This window comes from Microcaecilia unicolor, chromosome 11 (genome assembly GCF_901765095.1).
Source record: "Microcaecilia unicolor chromosome 11, aMicUni1.1, whole genome shotgun sequence".
Classification (NCBI taxonomy): Eukaryota; Metazoa; Chordata; class Amphibia; order Gymnophiona; family Siphonopidae; genus Microcaecilia; species Microcaecilia unicolor.
The window spans coordinates 95557533-95578305 of record NC_044041.1 but is presented as its reverse complement, the minus strand read 5'-3'; the positions used below and the strand labels follow the sequence as shown (position 1 = coordinate 95578305).

The 20773-nt window shown below is 45.1% G+C and overlaps 1 protein-coding gene across 1 annotated transcript in view; it reads left to right on the top strand.

The window, feature by feature from the left end:
- The first annotated feature begins 1042 nt into the window (after positions 1-1042).
- Positions 1043-20773, top strand: part of LOC115480049 (tetraspanin-33-like) — a 40156-nt gene continuing 20425 nt past the window's right edge. Inside the window, exons 1-3 of the mRNA XM_030218457.1 lie at positions 1043-1197; positions 13693-13750; positions 14354-14478. Of these exons, the coding sequence (XP_030074317.1) occupies positions 1141-1197; positions 13693-13750; positions 14354-14478 (240 nt within the window). The 5' untranslated portion in view covers positions 1043-1140. The remainder of the gene's footprint in view (positions 1198-13692; positions 13751-14353; positions 14479-20773) is intronic.

Here is a 20773-nt window from a genome sequence, read left to right as displayed (position 1 = left end):
ACCTGGATTGACCTCGTCTGTCTCAGTGTGGCAATGCTTATGTTCTTTTTTTCTTACTAATGTAAGGGCCCGTCACAAATGATGAAAACGAAAGACAGGAGAGGAGAAATGATAGAGACATTTAAATACCTATGTGGCATAAATACACAGAAGGCGAGACTCTTTCAATTGAAAGGAAGCTCTGGAATGAGGTGGCATAGGATGAAGATGAAGAAGTAACCTAAGGAAATGCTTCTTTACGGAAAGAGTGGTGAATTTGTGGAACGGCCTCCCGGTGGAACTGGTGGAGACAAAAACAGTATCTGAATTCAAGAGAGCTTGGGGCAAATACATAGGATCTCTAAGAGAGTGATGGGGAGAGTACATGGCATGGATGGGCAGACTGGATAGGCCATATGGTCTTCATCTGCCTATATTTTCTGTGTTTCTATGTATGCTTGATGTTACACAGTACATACACTTGCTTCAGTAAATAAACATGTGTTGAAATCATGGCCCTAAATCTGACCACTAGGTGTCACTATTGCACAATGACTGGAACACAACCCACTCCCAGCAGGGGACTGAAGCGGAAAGTCTGAGTTGAAAATTGAACTCAGGTCCCACACACAGTGTACAGGCAGCCATTAACACAATATTAAAAAAAACCAAAAACCTATAGCATTCTGGAATGATGGACTGTAGCTAGTTTTTAAGTTCACTGCCTTTGGGCCTGATGTGACTTTACTTTTACTTTTAAGCTAATTAATCTTAAGCAGCCTCAAAAATGTGCTTTGACCCTCCCCCCTCCAAAAAAAAAAAACACCTTTTCTTATGTTAACACACAAGTAGAACATCTAGTAGTAAAGAGAACTATAATCACGGGAGGGATGCCAGAGCACCCCACAGCTTGACAGGAGCTGTGCATCATGTTTCATTACTGTCAGCCAGTGGCGTGATCAGACATGCAGGACGGTGTGCTTCTCATGCCTGCCAGAAGCCCCTGCAGGCAAGGAGAATGCATGAGGAATGAAGGAGGAGCAAAGGCTGAGGAAATGAAAGAGCCCTCCACCAGCTCCATGAACACACAGGTTCAACAGATAGGATCCCTCTGGGAGACCCATCTCGCCAGTTTATGCTCTACTTCCTTCAACAGAAGCAATGAGAACCAACCAGGTTGTCAAGTACACTCTATTCGTCTCTTGCTATCTCTTCTGGGTGAGTATTGCTTAGGGTGGGAAGCTTTGCTTTATGCTCCCTTCCTTAGTGCAACTCCTTCGAAAGGCACTGACCTTAATAGTCCCCTCTTGATTGTATAACTGAAAGCAGGAACTCTGCTCTTCCTTATCTTTTCCTATCATTTATATCAATGATCCCCAAACTTTTTACTATGGTGGAACCCCCTAAAATATTTTTTCATTCACCAAGGAACCCTCAATGTATGTAAACATATATATGTTCATACAGATTCTATAATTATTGAGGAACCCCTGTAGAGAGTTTGAGGAACACAGTTTGGGAATCACTGATTTACACAATATTTGTCAAAGGAAAAAGAATCAGAATTCTTTGAAGGCTGTGATGGACAGTGTGAATCTGAGGGACACTGAGCTCATTGAGGCTGGGTCTGGGTGTTTCGGGTGCAGTTCACAGGATCTGGGAAGGGGAGTGGGGGTTAACGAGGAGTGCAGGGCAACGGCAGAAGCAAGCTGGCGTTAGGCATTGGCAATTGCTGAAGGAGGCATTGCCTGATGCTGGGCTATGGGGCCCCCTTCCCATTTTCTGTCCTGGGCCCCTGTATGTCTAACTTCAGCACTGGGTGGAGGGTCTAGCATGCAGGGGAAATCTGTGGGCACTGGGTCCCTGGATACAGGAACAAGTGAGCTGGGAAACTTTCTAGTTACTGGGGACATTTCCTTGTTCCCAGCAACCCAATTTACTAGTTCTCCAGCAATCCAGATCCTCTGGAGTGTGGTTTTGAGATCTGTCAGGACTAGACAACAGCATGAACAATGTTGTGACCAACATTCTGCAAATTACACAAAACACTGGAGTGAAGCTTATCTTTTTAAAATTATTATTATAATTTTCAAGTTTACATCGATGCTACACACGTGAAGGATATTAGAATTATTATACAGGATTACTCCAAGACATTAACAAAAATAAACTATTGCATAGTAACATAGTAGATGACGGCAGAAAAAGACCTGCATGGTCCACCCAGTCTGCCTAACAAGATAAACTCACATGTGCCATTTTTTGTGTATACCTTACCTTGATTTGTACCTGTCTTTTTCATGGCACAGACCGTATAAGTCTGCCCAGCACTATCATTCTGCTTACATTGACCACAATAATTGGACAAAGATACTAGGAAAAAGTTTAAAGAAATTAACCATCTTAAATTGTGAGAGGAAAAAACACATAAACCTAGCTGATATTATTAGCATATTCTGTGTAAAGATTCAAGTGAGACCAACACCTCCATCCACCTCTTTAGAAATTACAAATTTCTGCATTTTCTCAGGATCAAGAAATACATAATTAACATCATTTAAAGATACAAAACATCTACATGGATACTTTAATACATAAGTTCCTCCTAATGCGAGTATTCTTGGTTTTAATACCATGAATTCTCGCCTTCTTTTTTGTGTTTCTTTATTCAAATCAGGAAAAATTTGTATCTTGGCTCCTAAGAATTGTGCATTCATATGTCTAAAGTATAAATGAAAAATATTATTCCTATCTGGTTCCAATGTAAATGTCACTAGGAGTTGTACGTTGAATTATCACCTCCAAAGAACTTTCCAGGAATTCCGTAAGATTAAGTTCAGGTTGAGAACCTTGGGAGCGAGTTCTGATTCCAGTGATATATTGAGTTCTGACAATTGATGGATGACCCTCTGTTGGAACTCCCAAAATTTCACCAAAATATTTCTTTAACATATCTATTGCAGGAGTCAATGGCGACTTAGGAAAATTAAGAAATCTTAAATTATGTCTCCTTCCTTGGTTATCAAGGTATTCTAGCTTCCTAGCCAGAATTTCCCTGTCTTTAATCATAGTTCCTGTTAAGTTCTGCATTTTGTTTTGTCTCATCTCCTAGTATTCCAGTTTTTCTCTCATTTTCTTGTATTCTCCCAGATAGGAAATTCTGTTCTTGTTTTAAATCTAAAAGTTCAGTTTTAATAGAATTTGTTACCTGGGTGAGGGTTGTGTTGATACCCTGAATAGCATCCCACAGCGTCTCCAACGTAATTACAGCTGGTTTTAAACCCTCTTGACTTTCCTTAGAAGCAGCCTCCAGATCCAGGGGAAATACAGAGCTATCAGCCCTTGTATTACCAGGTTTAATCGATTCTTGGGTCGAGGTAGCGGCAGGGCCTCCTCCAGCCGCTCGAGAATTCACCACTTCGGAAGATTTCTCTTGCGGTATCTCTGCCAATAGCAAGCTGCTTCCAGGTCGAGTGGGAGCTGTAGTTTGAGGCGGGGTTAACGAAGCTGCCTCTATGCTTCGGTCCATCTGACCAGCATCGGGTCCCATCAGCGTTGGCGTTTTCAGCGTCTGGACTCCAAATTGTTCCAGCGTCTTTTGCTGGGAAGCTGGTTTTGCAGAGTCAGAGGAGGTTAAAACCCTGGTCTTTCCCTTCCTTTTCCCCATAATTAACAGGGGAAAAGTGCTGCTTCTCAGGTATGTCAGCTGGATATCGGGAGCTCACAGACGCACGTCCTCTCTTGGCGCCATCTTGTCCCCCATAATTCCCAGTGAAACTTATCTTGAGAGTCAAGAAATATGACAGTATGTCCCCTTTTCTCATAAAGGAACACTGGATACCTGTCTTTTTTTCATATATCCTTCAAGATTCTGTTCGTGACGCACCAGATCTTTCACATTCCTTTTCTCTACAGTTTTCATACACCATATGTTCCAAACTGTACTTTTCACTCCATTCAACACGTATTGGTTGTCCCTACTCCCTTCCTGGCCCCCTCTCATTCTGCTAGGTCTTCCTGTAACAGTGTCATCAGTCACCCTCTACTTACAGAACTGAAATGCGGCCTATAGGCAGTGGTGTGCTGGAGCTGGCTAGCACCGGCTTGCAAGAGCCGGTTGTTAAATTTTTAAAGTTCTTGCGAGCCAGTTGTTGTGGCAGGCGAGCCGGCACCCAGGGGCGGCACAACCCGGCGGTGAGGTAAGCATGGCAGGAGGGCGCCACAAGCCATGCTTACCTCATCCCCCGCCGCTCTGGGGGGGGGGGGGTTAAATTGTTGATTTACCTCCATCGCAGCAGCCGCAGTGAAAGCCCATTTCTAGCCTTCACTTCGTTCCCGTCAGTGTCCCGCCTTCTTCTGATGTCATTTCCTCTTTCCGCGAGGGCAGGACACTGACAGGAACGAAGGGAAGGCTAGAGATGGGCTTTCACTGCTGCTACTGCGACGGAGGTAGGGGAGCGAGGAGAATTGTTGGGTGGGTATGGATGGCTGGAGGGGGGGCAGGGGAGCGAAGAGAATCGCTGGGTGGGTATGGATGGCTGGAGGGGGGCAGTGGAGCGAAGAGCATCGCTGGGTGGGTATGGATGGCTGGGGGGGGGGCAGGGGAGAGGAGAGAATCGCTGGGTGGGTATGGATGGCTGGAGGGGGGCAGTGGAGCGAAGAGCATCGCTGGGTGGGTATGGATGGCTGGAGGGGGGGCAGGGGAGAGGAGAGAATCGCTGGGTGGGTATGGATGGCTGGAGGGGCAGGGGAGAGAAGAGAATCGCTGGGTGGGTATGGATGGCTGCAGGGGGGCAGGGGAGAGAAGAGAATCGCTGGGTGGGTATGGATGGCTGGAGGAGGGGCAGAGGAGAGGAGAGAATCGCTGGGTGGGTATGGATGGCTGGAGGGGCAGGGGAGAGAAGAGAATCGCTGGGTGGGTATGGATGGCTGCAGGGGGGGCAGTGGAATGAAGAGAATCGCTGGGTGGGTATGGATGGCTGCAGGGCGGCAGGGGAGAGAAGAGAATCGCTGGGTGGGTATAGATGGCTGCAGGGGGGGCAGGGGAGAGGAGAGAATCGCTGGGTGGGTATGGATGGCTGCAGGGGGGGGCAGTGGAATGAAGAGAATCGCTGGGTGGGTATGGATGGCTGCAGGGGGGCAGGGGAGAGAAGAGAATCGCTGGGTGGGTATGGATGGCTGGAGGAGGGGCAGAGGAGAGGAGAGAATCGCTGGGTGGGTATGGATGGCTGGAGGGGCAGGGGAGAGAAGAGAATCGCTGGGTGGGTATGGATGGCTGCAGGGGGGGCAGTGGAATGAAGAGAATCGCTGGGTGGGTATGGATGGCTGGAGGAGGGGCAGAGGAGAGGAGAGAATCGCTGGGTGGGTATGGATGGCTGCAGGGGGGGCAGGGGAGAGGAGAGTTGCTGGACATGGATGGAGGAGAGGGAAGGGAGAGAGAAGAAATGCTGGACATGGATGGAGGGAAGGGAAGAGTGAGGAAGGAGATGAGATGAGGGAAAAGGAAGAGAGGAGAAAAACTGCACATGGATGAAGAAAATAGGCAGAAGCTGGATCCACTGGACAGTCAAGTCTGCGGAGGACCCAGCTTTTATTTACGGATGTAGGGCAAGAAATGAAGAAGAAAGGCAGAAAGTAAAGAAATAAATGGAAAGGAAGCCCTGGAAACGGAGTTAAGAGGACAGATAGCAGCAAAATTTTTTTTTGTTACATTTATACGCTGCGCTTTCCCACTCATGGCAGGCTCAATGTGGCTTACATGGGGCAATGGAGGGTTAAGTGACTTGCCCAGAGTCACAAGGAGCTGCCTGTGCCTGAAGTGGGAATTGAACTCAGTTCCTCAGTTCCCCAGGACCAAAGTCCACCACCCTAACCACTAGGCCACTCCTCCACTCAGATACTGGGCCAGACAAAGTCACCAGACAACAAAGGTAGAAAACATCATTTTATTTTCATTATAGTGTTTGGAATATGTCCACTTTGAGAATCAGGTGCTCAACATTAAAAGTTTATATTTATTTACTTATTTATGGCATTTTATCCCACATTAAACATGAATTAAATTGGAACCTGAGATCATTAAATGTTTTTTTCCTGGAGTAGTGCATTGCCCCCCCCCCCCCAGCTACAGCCAGCTCTGCAATTTGGGGGATACAATGGTGGATGGGGGGGGGGGGCACAGAGGTGGACCGGGGAGAGAGCCTGTTGGTAAACATTTTTTTTGTACCCAGTGCTTTACAACTCATGGCAGGCTCAATTTTGCTTCAGTACTTATTTGTATCTGGGGCAATGGAGGGTTAAGTTACTTGCCCAGAGTCACAAGGAGCTGCCTGTGCCTGCAGTGGGAATCAAACCCAGTTCCCCAGGACCAAAGTCCACCACTCTAACCACTAGGCCACTCCTCTACTATGCACCACTGCCTATGGGTGTAGAAAGAAACTTCTTTTTCTTGTTTTGATACTGGAGCCTGTCCCATAGGAAAACTCTGCAATGTGTTTCTTTTTGAAAATGTGCTTGCTGAATTTAAAATTACCCAGTGGCAGGGCCAGCGTTAGGGGTGCAAACAGGATAATTCCTGTGGGCCTCTGTGCCATAGGAGGCCGCAAACCTACTTGTGTTGCAGGAATTGATGCATGAATTTATGATACTTCAGGAGTCAGACAGCACACCAGAATGAGAGAGAAATCTTCTTTATTTGCCAGCAAACAAAGTAGAACATCAGCATTAAGTCTCTTCTTCTCTTTCTCAGCTCTCTTTGTCTCTCTCTCAGCTCTCTGTGTCTTTGTGGCTTCTGTCTCAGCTGCTTCTCTTCTTATGCTGTCTTCTCCTTCTCCTGTCTGTTCCTTCTGTCCTTCTTTTTCTTCTGAGCTCCTTCTGACGTAAACTGCTTCTTCTCCCACTTAAATACAGTTCTATCTAGCCTAGCCTAGCCCCCTTACTCTCCAATTGGTTAAGGAATAGATTGATTACCTTGCCTCAGCCAATCAGCTCTATACAAATATCAGTTACATAGGTTCCAGACATCCTAAACTGACCTATGACCTGGGGGCCCCTCAAGCTAGACATTTGGGCTCCAGAACTCCTACATGTTATTATGATTGATTTCTCATCTATAGCTTAACCTGGGTTCACTTAGAGGATAATGGATATTCTTACATTTATTATTCTCATATTCCTAGTACTAACTGCTAACTAAACTCTGGCATTCATTAAAGGGGTCAAGGGCCAGTCTTACTTAATGGCATACATATCAGTTATTACTTTCAAGACCATTCCTACATTTTACCTATAATTAATCAAGGAGAAGAGAGCTGACTAGTCCTGACCTCTTTCACCTATCAGCTCCATACATCAAATCAGCCAGAACTATGGCTAAGTCAAACCATATGTTGATCTCTTCAACTACAGTTTTGCTTAGAAAGTCAGACAAAGAGTAATACAGAATTTAAAAAGGTTTCCTACATATTAACTACACAGAATACATATTCTAAAATAAGCATAATCAAATTCCCTATAAAACAAATCTAAACATCAGGAATATCTACATATTAAGCACTTCTAAATAGTATTTCAGCCTATTCCTTAAACTACAATATGTCATATGTCTGGCTCATGCCTGCTTGCAAAACTATTCTATATGCCTAATAGTATACAAATGTTGAGCTAGCCTTCATCATTCACAAGGGACAGAGTTTCATTTCTCACTGACCTTTCTAACCTTTGGCTTAGCCAAGCTAGACATTGAAAATAATCTGAACCATCTGGCATTCCTTCACTTTAGTTGCAAGGTAAAAAATTGAACTTTTTAAACACCAGACTTTTAATATCATTTCTTTGTCCACTGCCTCACTTGAAGTGGCAGGAAATACAGCCAGTTGGGCAAATTCTAAATTTCTGCCTTGCTCCCTGGGAACCTGGCATTACATTTCTTTCTTTCAATTGCAAGATTGGACATGGGGGGAGGGGGGAAGGGACTGACGGTCTGGTATGATGTGTGACACCATCTCACCGTCTGCTGCACTGGTTTATATGTAGGTATATGCAGTGGTGTGCTATGTCATTGTGTACCACAGCTGCCACTAGGGTAAGAGTACAGAAATCACCACCGAACAGACTTTGAGCCCTGCAGGTTGCAGCCTGATGGGTTTCCACACTACCTATCTCCCTCAGGGTCCCCTCCTCCCTTCCTTTCCCTCCCACAGTTATCTGATTTTCTTATTCTCTCCTGCCTTTTCTTCCAATCACTTTGCCCTGCTCAGCACCCACAGAGCTTGTGAGTCCCAGTGTTTCCACTTTGATTCATGTTTTGAAAGGTGGTATACCAAATGCCAAATAAACGAAACTCTAAGAGGATCTCATATACTCTGGGCCATAGAATGCCATGAAAATAACTTGAGGAGGTTGTGTCATGGTGTGAGAGCAGGAAATACCCTGCTCTACATTTTCAGTCTGTTAATTGAATCTCTGGTGATCAAGACAGCCGGCGGTGAGAGTTCAGACCTTTTTAAAGCTGCACCAGTGCTTTCAGTCTTCCCTTTCCATGTTTAACAAGTCCCAGGGACACTTAGGAAGAGATGCAGTATACAGAAAATCATTTGATATAATTTAATCATATGCATTTGTATTACTGTTTGCAAGCGACCCTTGTAAAATGAACAATTATAAATAAATGATTTAAATAATCATATGCATTTTGTATTTCTAGATTATCTTTTCAATTTTTAGGGTAACCAGGGTCTCACCGCATTAGCTCGGTTCCAAGTCTGACCCAAGACTTTTTTCCTCTGTTTGTTTGTTTGTTTTTTTCCATTCAACCTTCCAATCATTGTGTATGCTCTCATTGGTTTCTCCTTTCCCATACCAACCAGAATCTCCTCCTTTAGGGAGAATTCTCCACCTATGCCCCCATATATTTGTCTCCTTTCATCTCTTCTGTTAGTTTAAGCAGGACACCCAGATAACCGGTAGCGTGGCAGCCTGGCTAAACTGAATTTCTGTTGTGTTTCAGCATGAGTCAGGACATCCGGATAATTCCAGGGTGGCAGCCTGCTCAGCTTTTACCCTTTTCATCATACATACTTAACCATCTCCCACCAATATTTTTTTTTCTTTTTGCCCCCTCTATAACACATTTCCTTTTCTTTGTCCCAATACAGTTAACGAGGAAACTGTATTCAACAACCAATCAACTTTCATTTTAACATAATTCCCCTTGTATACTTCAATAACATTCTTTCTCAGCATAATTTCTCTCTTCTATCATCAACCCCCTACAACTAACTTCTTCTTCATCACTGCTATAAGTTCTCAGCAGCCTTATAGCTGTTCTGTTCTTAATTGTTCATGGTATCAACACCCCCTGGGGGACTGGTCCAGGTACACGATTCAACCATACCAGCTGGGGTCAAGTTTCCATAGCAGCACACCTTGAACAAACCTGTACCCCCAGTGGAATTGGGCCTGGTACTGTGAATTGATATAGTTCCTCATATGGGGATCTTCCATTTCAGTAGGATAGGTGGGGCATAGCTACATGGGACCATGGGGGCCTGGAACCCCCCAAATTTCCATTGGGCCCCTGGTTTTGCTGGCAGGGGTCACCAACCAAGTGTTTTCCAGTGCCGGTCTCCGGTGCCGCCACGTTGCCTGCCCTGCTACATCTGGCATGCTCAATTTCACTAAAAGGAACGTGCAGGACGTGAGGGGAAGACAGAGAAGGGCAGGCAATGCAGCGGAGCTGGAGACCGACTCTGGACAACACTTCAGCTGGTGAGGGTTAGGGACCCCCACCAGCCAAGGTATTTGCTGCGGCAGTGAGTGGGGAGCAGCAGGGTGGCAGGGGGAGCAGCGGCAGGGCAGCAGACCAAAATGTGCCCCCCCCCACCTCGAGCTCTGGCCCCCTCCCACTGCGAGGTCTGGCTACGCCCCTAGGTGGGATCAAGTCTTATTCACCTAAAAATCTCTGCTCGGGCTCACACTTCCCACTGTGCATCCACCAGGCACGTAACAGTTAAGGAAACATATGATTAGTGCAATCCCCACATGTCCCTTACCAGTTTCTTTAGCATCGGTGTAACCTGCTCACCTTCGCTAACCACTCACCGATGGCCCTTCCTGGCTCAAACCAGAGCTCCTCCGATAGTTCCACTGGCACTGGGTCTCCCAGCCAGCATCCCTCCAGGCCTCAGGGCAGGCAACTCTCCCTCCGCAGCAGTGTGCGCCTGCATCCGGATCCTCCAAAGCAACTGGTCCACCTCCAGGCTGTTCACGATCCAGTCAGTAATCAAAGGCATGGGGATGTGCATGTCCAATTCTCCTGTTGCTAAACACAGATATTCTAGCATAGTGATGGACTTTGGCAGGCCCATTTCTGGATCTTTTGGCACTTTCCACATAAGGCAGCTCTTCCTCTCATGTGTAGTTGCCCCACTGTTCAGTGGTTTCTCCAAATGTCCCCAGAGGGACCCCCTATTGAGGAAGCACCTGTTCCTTTTCCTCTCCGCCTCTATCTCTGGCCAAGTCATCGCCTCATTGCGATCACTGGCTCTAGGCTACTGGTTGTCCAGGACAAGGTTTGAGGGGTGCTAGAGCTCAACTCCACTTCGTCCTTGCTTCCACACGCTTGGCTGACGTCACTGCTGTGACCGGGCCTCTGGGTCCTGAGCTGGTATATGGGCTCTCCAGTTTCAGTGTGTCTGGCCCAGCCACCTCAATCCTTTCAAGACCTTCCTCCAAGGAACTCACTCCAGTGGATTCTGCCTCTCTTCACTCCTGGATCCTTGTCCACATACAGCTACAGTCCTGGGCGGTGGCCCTCTCCTTCTCAGCTGCCCTTGGAGCCGGGGCCTCCACAGTAGGGTGACTGCTCTCACCATTTTTTTGTAGAACCAAGTAGTACATGTCTAGCAGCACAACCACACTGGAACTGGGTCACTCTGGTAGGTTCACCCTGGGCAGATGATTCTCCCCATGTTCACTCCGTCCTCCACCACTAGCTCAAAGCTTGCACACAGACTGTGCTTCATTTCTTCCGTCCAGTTGTTGCGGTCACAAACCAACAAGAACTCCAACTCCTCTACACAATCCATGTGCTCCTCCTCAGGTTTTATCGTCGTGAGCACCACCCTGGATCCATGTGCTCAACCTTCGCCCTCCAGCACTACGTGTGATGTCAGATGGGCCAACTGTCCAATGGAAACTCGTTCCCAGTATTCCACTCAGTGTGTGCAAGTTGGTGTGCTTTCCTCCTCCTCCTCTCCACCAGCGCAGGAAGTGCAACCATGGTGACTTTGCGAAATCTTCCCGCCATTTCCCAAGTACTCATAGTTCTGACATTATCTATCAGGACCACCTGGCCTTGCTGTTAGAATAGCCAGTTTACACGGTTCTCACTGATTCCAATCAAACAGTCTTTCCTCCAATGTTGAAATCTTTATACAAGGCCCAGGTCTGAAACAAGCCGTCATTCTGGGCTTCCTTTATTGCCCCACATTATACTCCTCCAGTGTCAGGCAATCAGATTTGTAATCGTTGGTCAGGCACAGGCAGCTCCTTGTGACTCTGGGCAAGTCACTTAACCCTCCATTGCCCCAGGTACAAATAAGTACCTGCAAGCCGCATTGAGCCTGCCATGAGTGGGAAAACGCGGGGTACAAATGTAACAAAAATAAATAAAATAGTCTTTCCAACTTAAATCCATTGTCCCACGTTGGGTGCCAGGTTGTGCAACCCGGGTCTCACCATACTACCTCAGTTCTAAGTCTGACCCGAGACACAAATGATTTATTCAAACCCCAGCACTCTCTCACTCCACTACTACTACTAATCATTTCTATAGTGCTACTAGACATACACAGTGCTATACACACTATATACAGGTACTTTCTCTGTCCCTAAGGGGGCTCACAATCTATTTTTTGTACCTGGGGCAATAAATGGTTGAGTGGCTTGCCCAGTGTCACAAGGAGCTCCAGTAGGAATTGAACCCAGGTTACCAGGATCAAAGCCCGCTGCACTAACCATTAGGCTACTCCTCCACTCTTTTCATGCAGTGAAGTCTCTCCTGTTCGAGCTTGGGGGTAGGTCAAGGGCTGGAATAGAGATCCAGCAAGCAATGGGGATTACAGTCGGGCTTCACGTGGGTTCTTTGCCAGTCTGGGAAGCAAGAATCCTTACTCCTACTCCAAAGAACCACACAGCACTCTAAGGAGTTTGTCTTTATGCAAACTCAACTTTACTGAAAATTCTGCTACTAGCAGGTAAACCATTTGATAACTCCATCTGTACAGTCAACATTTGGTTTCATCAATTATGTCCATTCAAGATCATGTATTACAACTTCAATCACTTCTCAGCTTGTTTCATTCAGCCAGCACAACGTATTTACTCATTTATATCTCCACCTGTCCTTTACCCATCCCTTTGGGCTAACGATAATCCAGGGCTGCTCTCAATACTCCTGATCACAATCCAGTTCTCCTTCAGGCACAGACCGTTTTAGCTGTCCTCCTTCCAGGGATGCACTTCTCGAGCTACACCCTGGCCTTGAACAGGCTTCCCCTGCTCTGGTTCCTGCTCCCAGGCTGGATTCCCCTTACCCACCTGGAGCTCCTCATTCCTTCCCCTTTCAGGGGCAGCAACTACTCCTTAATTCAGCCTTAGTTTATTTTGCCACTTCGGGACCCCCCTCTCCTCCAAGGATCCTGATTGAGGTACAGGCAACTAAAGGCCCTGTGTTCCCCACTGTCATCCCTTTTATTACTTCTAACTCCTCCCCAACTATCAATCATCACTCAGCAGCCCTTTTCCTCTGCAGGTTATCCCAGAATCCACCCCCTTAGGCTAGATCCTCCCCCCTCTTACAGCTCTAGCCCTCCCCTCAGTGACACTGGAGAGTTCAACCTATACATTAGTTTAAGGTGATTTACATTTTTCAAGTATGTCTTTTCCCAGAGACCTTATATCTATCCCCATACCAGACTGCACCTGTCTTCCCCTCTTTAGACGATGGCAGCATTATTGATAGCTAGATGAACCACCCTAGTGCTGATTGCAAGTCCCTTTGAACTGGTATCAGTAGGAGCCAGCTCTGTGGGTGCCAGTGGGTTCTGAGCACCCCCAATATTGAGCAAGCTCCTTCACTGTGTCCAGGAAGGAGTGATTTGTTTTGTGTTTGGAACCCCCAATCATTCTGAAATGTTGATGCCTATGAATCTTATGGTGATAAAATATTCTGTTTTTTCGCCAAATGGAAAGTGAATCGTAATGCAATAAAAATATTCTTTTCTTTGTGTCCTTTACAAATGGATGTGGGACTTTTATTTGCCTCCTTCTCAATGCCTCTCTCTCTTTCTCCCTCTCACTTCCTCTCTCTCCCTCCCTCCCTCTCTCTCATTGTCTCTCTGTCACTCACTGCCTCCCTCTCTCCCTCCATCCCTCTCTCACTGCCTCTCTCTGTCTCTCACTGCCTCTTTCCCTTCCTCTCTTTCACGTCCTTTCTCTCTCACCTTTTGTGTCTCTCACTGCCTCCCTCTCTCTATCCCTCTCTCTCATTGCCTCTATCTCTGTCTCTCACTGCCTCCCTCTCTCCCTCTGTCCCTCTCTCACTGCTTCTTTCTCTTTCCCTCCCTCCCCCTCCCTCTCTCTGTCTTTCACTGCCTTTCTCTCTCCCTCCCTCCCTGTCTCTCACTGCCTCTCCGTCTCTCTATGGACTAGGTCGGCAGTGGCCTGATGGTAGCAGTTGGAGTATATGCAAGAATGTCCAAGGAAGCAAGTGAGTGGGTTTCCCCATTTCTTTGTCCTGGTTATCACTGAATATAAGAGAAGAGGTCTTGGTTTGTAGAGCAGGTGTTGTTTTCAACTGCTGCCTCCCACCACTATGCTAAGGGATAGTGCTTCATTTTCAATAATTGACTTAACAGCAATATGTGGCAGTGCTTTGGGTGGGCAGTTTACTCATTATGTTTTGTCTCTGCATGAAAATGCAGGAACCACAAATCCATAGGTGCAATGGGGCAGAAACAGAGCCGGCATGGGTGAGAAGGGAACCCTCGTGACATTCCTGATCAGGATGGATCATTCTCTGTGACTGATTCTAGACAGAAATAGTTGAAGTAACAATGATTCTGTGACCAATGAAGAATTAATTTCTCTTTTAGCTCAGTTGCATGAAAGTTTCAAACAACCATGAATTATTTTGACCTTCTATCCACATGAAGTCACCAAAGTCCATGAATTAAGGTCATAAGGTCTGGCAATGATTTGGAATATCAGAGGAAGGAGTTGGGTGGTTGAACTACATCCACCTCTAAACATTATTCAAATGTTTTTTTGCTTATTTCCATTTTTCTTCCTGGATTTTTTTTGTCTGTTTCAGGTGCTGTGGACTCTCTCATAACTGACCCTTCTATCATATTAATTACTGTGGGAATATTAATGTTTGCTGTCACATTTCTCGGCTGCATGGGGGCTCTTCGAGACCTGCACATTCTGCTGAAAATTGTAAGCAAGGCATTGCCCACACATTCTTTTTTGGTGTGTAGATGTAAGCATCAAGAAAGAAGTTGTAGGTTAGAGAAGAGTTTGAATATCTTTCCGATGTCTGTAATATAGTAACAGAGTGAATGACAGCAGATAAAGACCTTCACAGTCTGTCCAGTCTGCCCAATAATACAACAAAAAAGTGGGAGAGCGACCAAGGAAGCCAAAGACAGGAAGATGTACATTAATAAGAAGGTTTATTTGAAGTATTAATGTACAGTGGGGGAAATAAGTATTTGATCCCTTGCTGATTTTGTAAGTTTGCCCACTGACAAAGACATGAACAGCCCATAATTGAAGGGTAGGTTATTGGTAACAGTGAGAGATAGCACATCACAAATTAAATCCGGAAAATCGCATTGTGGAAAGTATATGAATTTATTTGCATTCTGCAGAGGGAAATAAGTATTTAATCCCTCTGGCAAACAAGACCTAATACTTGGTGGCAAAACCCTTGTTGGCAAGCACAGCGGTCAGACGTCTTCTGTAGTTGATGATGAGGTTTGCACACATGTCAGGAGGAATTTTGGTCCACTCCTCTTTGCAGATCATCTCTAAATCATTAAGAGTTCTGGGCTGTCGCTTGGCAACTCGCAGCTTCAGCTCCCTCCATAAGTTTTCAATGGGATTAAGGTCTGGTGACTGGCTAGGCCACTCCATGACCCTAATGTGCTTCTTCCTGAGCCACTCCTTTGTTGCCTTGGCTGTATGTTTTGGGTCATTGTCGTGCTGGAAGACCCAGCCACGACCCATTTTTAAGGCCCTGGCGGAGGGAAGGAGGTTGTCACTCAGAATTGTACGGTACATGGCCCCATCCATTCTCCCATTGATGCGGTGAAGTAGTCCTGTGCCCTTAGCAGAGAAACACCCCCAAAACATAACATTTCCACCTCCATGCTTGACAGTGGGGACGGTGTTCTTTGGGTCATAGGCAGCATTTCTCTTCCTCCAAACACGGCGAGTTGAGTTCATGCCAAAGAGCTCAATTTTTGTCTCATCTGACCACAGCACCTTCTCCCAATCACTCTCGGCATCATCCAGGTGTTCACTGGCAAACTTCAGATGGGCTGTCACATGTGCCTTCCGGAGCAGGGGGACCTTGCGGGCACTGCAGGATTGCAATCCGTTATGTCGTAATGTGTTACCAATGGTTTTCGTGGTGACAGTGGTCCCAGCTGCCTTGAGATCATTGACAAGTTCCCTCCTTGTAGTTGTAGGCTGATTTCTAACCTTCCTCATGATAAAGGATACCCCACGAGGTGAGATTTTGCGTGGAGCCCCAGATCTTTGTCGATTGACAGTCATTTTGTACTTCTTCCATTTTCTTACTATGGCACCAACAGTTGTCTCCTTCTCGCCCAGCGTCTTACTGATGGTTTTGTAGCCCATTCCAGCCTTGTGCAGGTGTATGATCTTGTCCCTGACATCCTTAGACAGCTCCTTGCTCTTGGCCATTTTGTAGAGGTTAGAGTCTGACTGATTCACTGAGTCTGTGGACAGGTGTCTTTCATACAGGTGACCATTGCCGACAGCTGTCTGTCATGCAGGTAACGAGTTGATTTGGAGCATCTACCTGGTCTGTAGGGGCCAGATCTCTTACTGGTTGGTGGGGGATCAAATACTTATTTCCCTCTGCAGAATGCAAATAAATTCATATACTTTCCACAATGTGATTTTCCGGATTTAATTTGTGATGTGCTATCTCTCACTGTTACCAATAACCTACCCTTCAATTATGGGCTGCTCATGTCTTTGTCAGTGGGCAAACTTACAAAATCAGCAAGGGATCAAATACTTATTTCCCCCACTGTACATCTTCCTGTCTTTGGCTTCCTTGGTCGCTCTCCCACTTGTACTGTTGTATCTACCATGGGGCGTTTTGAGTTCTCCGTCTTCTGGCAGATTTCTTCTTACAGTCTGCCCAATAAAGCAGCCAGAGCCACATTATTATTATGGCTGCAGCACAATCACATTCACAATGCATGATTAAAACAACAATCCAGCCATATTGCTAGCTAATAACATTTTACTCACTAAGTTCAACCTTAAGATGTCTTCCCTTCTTCCACTGAGATACACAACACCCACACTCATAGCATTGGATATGATATAAAATATCCATATTAGGGGTCATTTTACTAAGGTGCCCTGAAAAATGGCTTGCGGTAGTGTAGGCGCGGGTTTTGGGTGCGTGCCAATCCATTTTTCAGTGCGTCTGTAAAAAAGGCCTTTTTAAAATTTTTGCCGAAAATGGACATGCGAAAAAATCAAAATTGCAGCATGTCAATTTTGGGTCTGCGACTTTACCACCAGCCATTGGCCTAGTGGTAAAGTCTCATGTGGTAACCGGGTGGTAATGACCTATGTGTGCCAAATTCCACTTGGCGCTTTGTCCTACATGCTTGTCAGAAAGATCGGATCCTGATGACGATGACGCCCGGGGCTCACCGCTCGTCCCAACTGCCCGCCCTCTTCTCTCCCCCAAGATCCCGTTCCTTTTTTTTCTTTTAAATTTATCTCTAGTCCGGCAGTGCAGCGACAGCGTCAGTGAAAGCGCTCCCAGTAAAAGCGCTTCCCTTCGCTCAGTGTCCTGCCTTCTTCTGACATCATGACGTCAGAAGAAGGCGGGTCACTGAGTGAAGAGAAGCGCTTTCACTGACGCTGCGCTGCCAGACTCGGAGGTAAAATTTAAAAGAAAAAAAAGGAAAGGGATCTTGGGGGGGAGAAGAGGGTGGGCAGTTGGGGCAGGGGAGAGAGGGAGATGGATGGGATGGCAGGGGTCAGGGAAAGAGGGGAATTGCTGGATATGGGTGAATGGAGGGGGGCAGGGGAGAGAGGAGCATGGATGGGAGGGCAGGGCTCAGGGAGAGAGGGGAATTGCTGGATATGGGTGATTGGAGGGGGGCAGGGGAGAGAGGAGCATGGTTGGGAGGGCAGGGCAGGGCTCAGGGAGAGAGGGGAATTGCTGGATATGGATGAATGGAGGGGGCAGGGGAGAGAGGATCATGGATGGGAGGACTGGGCCCAGGGAGAGAGGAGAAATTGCTGGACATAGAGGGGAGGGGAGGGAAGAGAGAGGAAGGAGATAAGATGAGGGAAAAGGAAAAAGAGGAGAAAAACTGCACATGGATGGAGAAAATAGGCAGAAGCTGGATCCACTGGACAGTCGTCTGCGGAGGACCCAGCTTTTACTTACGGATGTAGGACAAGAAATGAAGAAGAAAGGCGGAAAGTAAAGAAATAAATGGAAAGGAAGCCCTGGAAATGGAGTTAAGAGGACAGATAACAGCAGAATCAGATACTGGGCCAGCATGATCAGAAAAACAAAGTCACCAGACAACAAAGGTAGAAAAGATCATTTTATTTTCATTATAGTGTTTGGAATATGTCCACTTTGAGAATCAGGTGCTCAACATTAATAGTTTATATTTATTTACTTATTTATGGCATATTATCCCACATTAAACATGAAATAGGGTGTTTTGTGGCTGTACATGAGAATTGTGATATTATGATCCCTTGTTTCATATTGTTGACGGTCTGCATTTTCCGTATGGGTGGTATATTGGTGTATTAGGTTCTGCCCAGTGTAATATTTATGGTACAGTAAGGTTCTGAGTGTGTTTTTGCACAAAATTGTGCATAGTGTTTTGCAGTTGAGTGATTGTGGTTAGTATATGCTTTGAGCAACCACTTTATTCTTTGACATATGATACATATCTAATATCTAAATTGAATAAAAGGTATTAATTGTGACTTTTATTTTTATTTTTTTTTCTGTGTGTTATCAGACAATTATGGATTTAAGCTCCACCCCTGGCCCCACCCCCAACCCCACCCCCATTTAGCCTCCCCAAACAGTTGGGCCACCAACTGCCTATGTATGTTACATTACGTTGCATGTTTATTTTATTCTGCAATAACTAGTATTAGTTCTATGCAGATCACATAGTTAAAAAAACAACAGGAACAATCATCCTGGAATTACAGTAACATATTATTACATAGTTATATTAAAGATATTTTATGAATAAGTAGGTTTTAAGATTCTTGCGGAATATTAGATAATTTGGTATGAATCGAATCGACAATGATAACAAATTCCACACATAGGCAGTTTGATAATATCAAGAAGAATTAAACATTTTACATTTTTTAACCAATTTAGGTGATGGAAAACTAGGTAGCATTTGATTACGAGTCTTACTGTAAACACCGTTAGAAAGAAGTGTTACCCAATCAACTAAATACAATGGGGCCTCGCCATACAAAATACAATGAACTAAGGTGCAAAGTTTGAATTGTACCCTGACATGCTCAGGCAGCCCATGTAACTTCTTAAGCACTGGAGAGACAGGGTCTGATCATTGGGCAGGATATATCAATCTGGCAGCCACATTTTGAACCAACTGCAGTCGTCTTATCAGAGTCTTGGAACAACTCATGTAGATGACATTGCAATAGTCCAGTCTAGACAAAATCAAAGCCTGCATCACCAGCCTACATTTTTCTGTTTCAAAATATTTATGAATCACTCTTAATTTTTTTTGACATATAGAAAGACTTGCTAATAAGAAACTTTACTTGGTGAGAATATGTCATAGAGCAATCCACATCTACACCTAAGATTTCTGAGCAAGATACCAAAGTAAAGGTATTAGAACCTATAGAAAAATGTTGAGATAGTTCTGAGAAGTCTGATGGACCCAACCAGAAAAGTTTGGTTTTCTCGGGGATCAATTTTAGTTGATTCCTCATAATCCATTTTTCAATTGTTTGTACATAAGAAGTGATATTAAATAAGGTAGTTGACCAATCCCCCAAAATTCGAAATAAAATTGTAATATCATCTACACATATATAGTATAGAACTTTAAATTTTTCCAAGATGACACTAGAGGCTGGAGTAGTATCGCAATGCAAACTAGACATTTGTCCTAGTAACCTTATAAGATCTGCCCCTCAACAATTCATAAAAGACCTCACGAGTCACCTAAACTACATGCTACAAAGTGGTCTCTTCCCGAAGGAGAAAGGAAATATACTACTCACTCCTTTACCTAAAGACGCAAAGAAAAGTACAAATGACTTAACCAACTATCGCCCAGTAGCATCTATACCACTGATAACCAAACTTATGGAAGGAGTAGTGACGGAACAACTCACTAACCACCTAAATAAACACTCAATACTACACTACACGAATCTCAATCAGGATTTCGATCGAACTACAACACAGAAACAGTACTAGTAACTTTAATGAACAAATTTAAACAAACAATCGCAAACGGCAATAATATACTTCTCCTACAATTTGACATGTCCAGTGCCTTCGATATGGTCAACCATGGAATATTACTACACATCCTGGAATACTTCGGAATTGGAGGAAACGTCCTCAACTGGTTTAGAGGATTCCTGACAACAAGATCATACAAAGTAACAACTAACGCAGAGATATCAGACCCAAGGATACCGGAATGCGGGGTCCCCCAAGGATCCCCCCTCTTACCAACACTCTTTAACCTAATGATGACACCCCTAGCCAAACTATTACACAACCAAAATCTCAACCCATACATATATGCAGACGATGTCACGATTTACATCCCATTCAAACAGGACCTAAAGGAAATCACCAACGAAATCAACCACAGCTTCCAAATCATGCACTCCTGGGCGGACGCATTTCAACTAAAACTCAACGCTGAAAAAACACAATGTCTCATAATCACCTCACAATACAAATAAATTCACCACCATAACCACCCCAAACTTCTCCCTACCCGTCTCAAACAACTTGAAAATTCTGGGAGTCACCATTGATCGAAATCTTACACTTGAAAACTACGTGAAGAATACAACTAAGAAAATGTTCCATGCCATGTGGAAACTCAAAAGAGTAAAACCTTTCTTCCCAAGGGCCATCTTTCTGAGCCTGGTACAATCAATGGTACTAACTCACCTGGATTATTGCAATGCACTCTATGCTGGCTGTAAAGAACAGACCATTAAAAAACTTCAAACTGCCCAAAACACTGCAGCCAGACTCATATTTGGGAAAACAAAATATGAAAGTACCAAACCCCTAAGAAAGAAATTACACTGGCTCCCACTTAAAGAACGTATTGCATTCAAAATCTGCACGATTGTTCATAAAATCATTTACAGAGAGGCCCCGACCTACATGCTAGACCTCGTAGACCTACCACCTAGAAATGCTAAAAGATCTTCCCGCACCTTTCTGAACCTACAC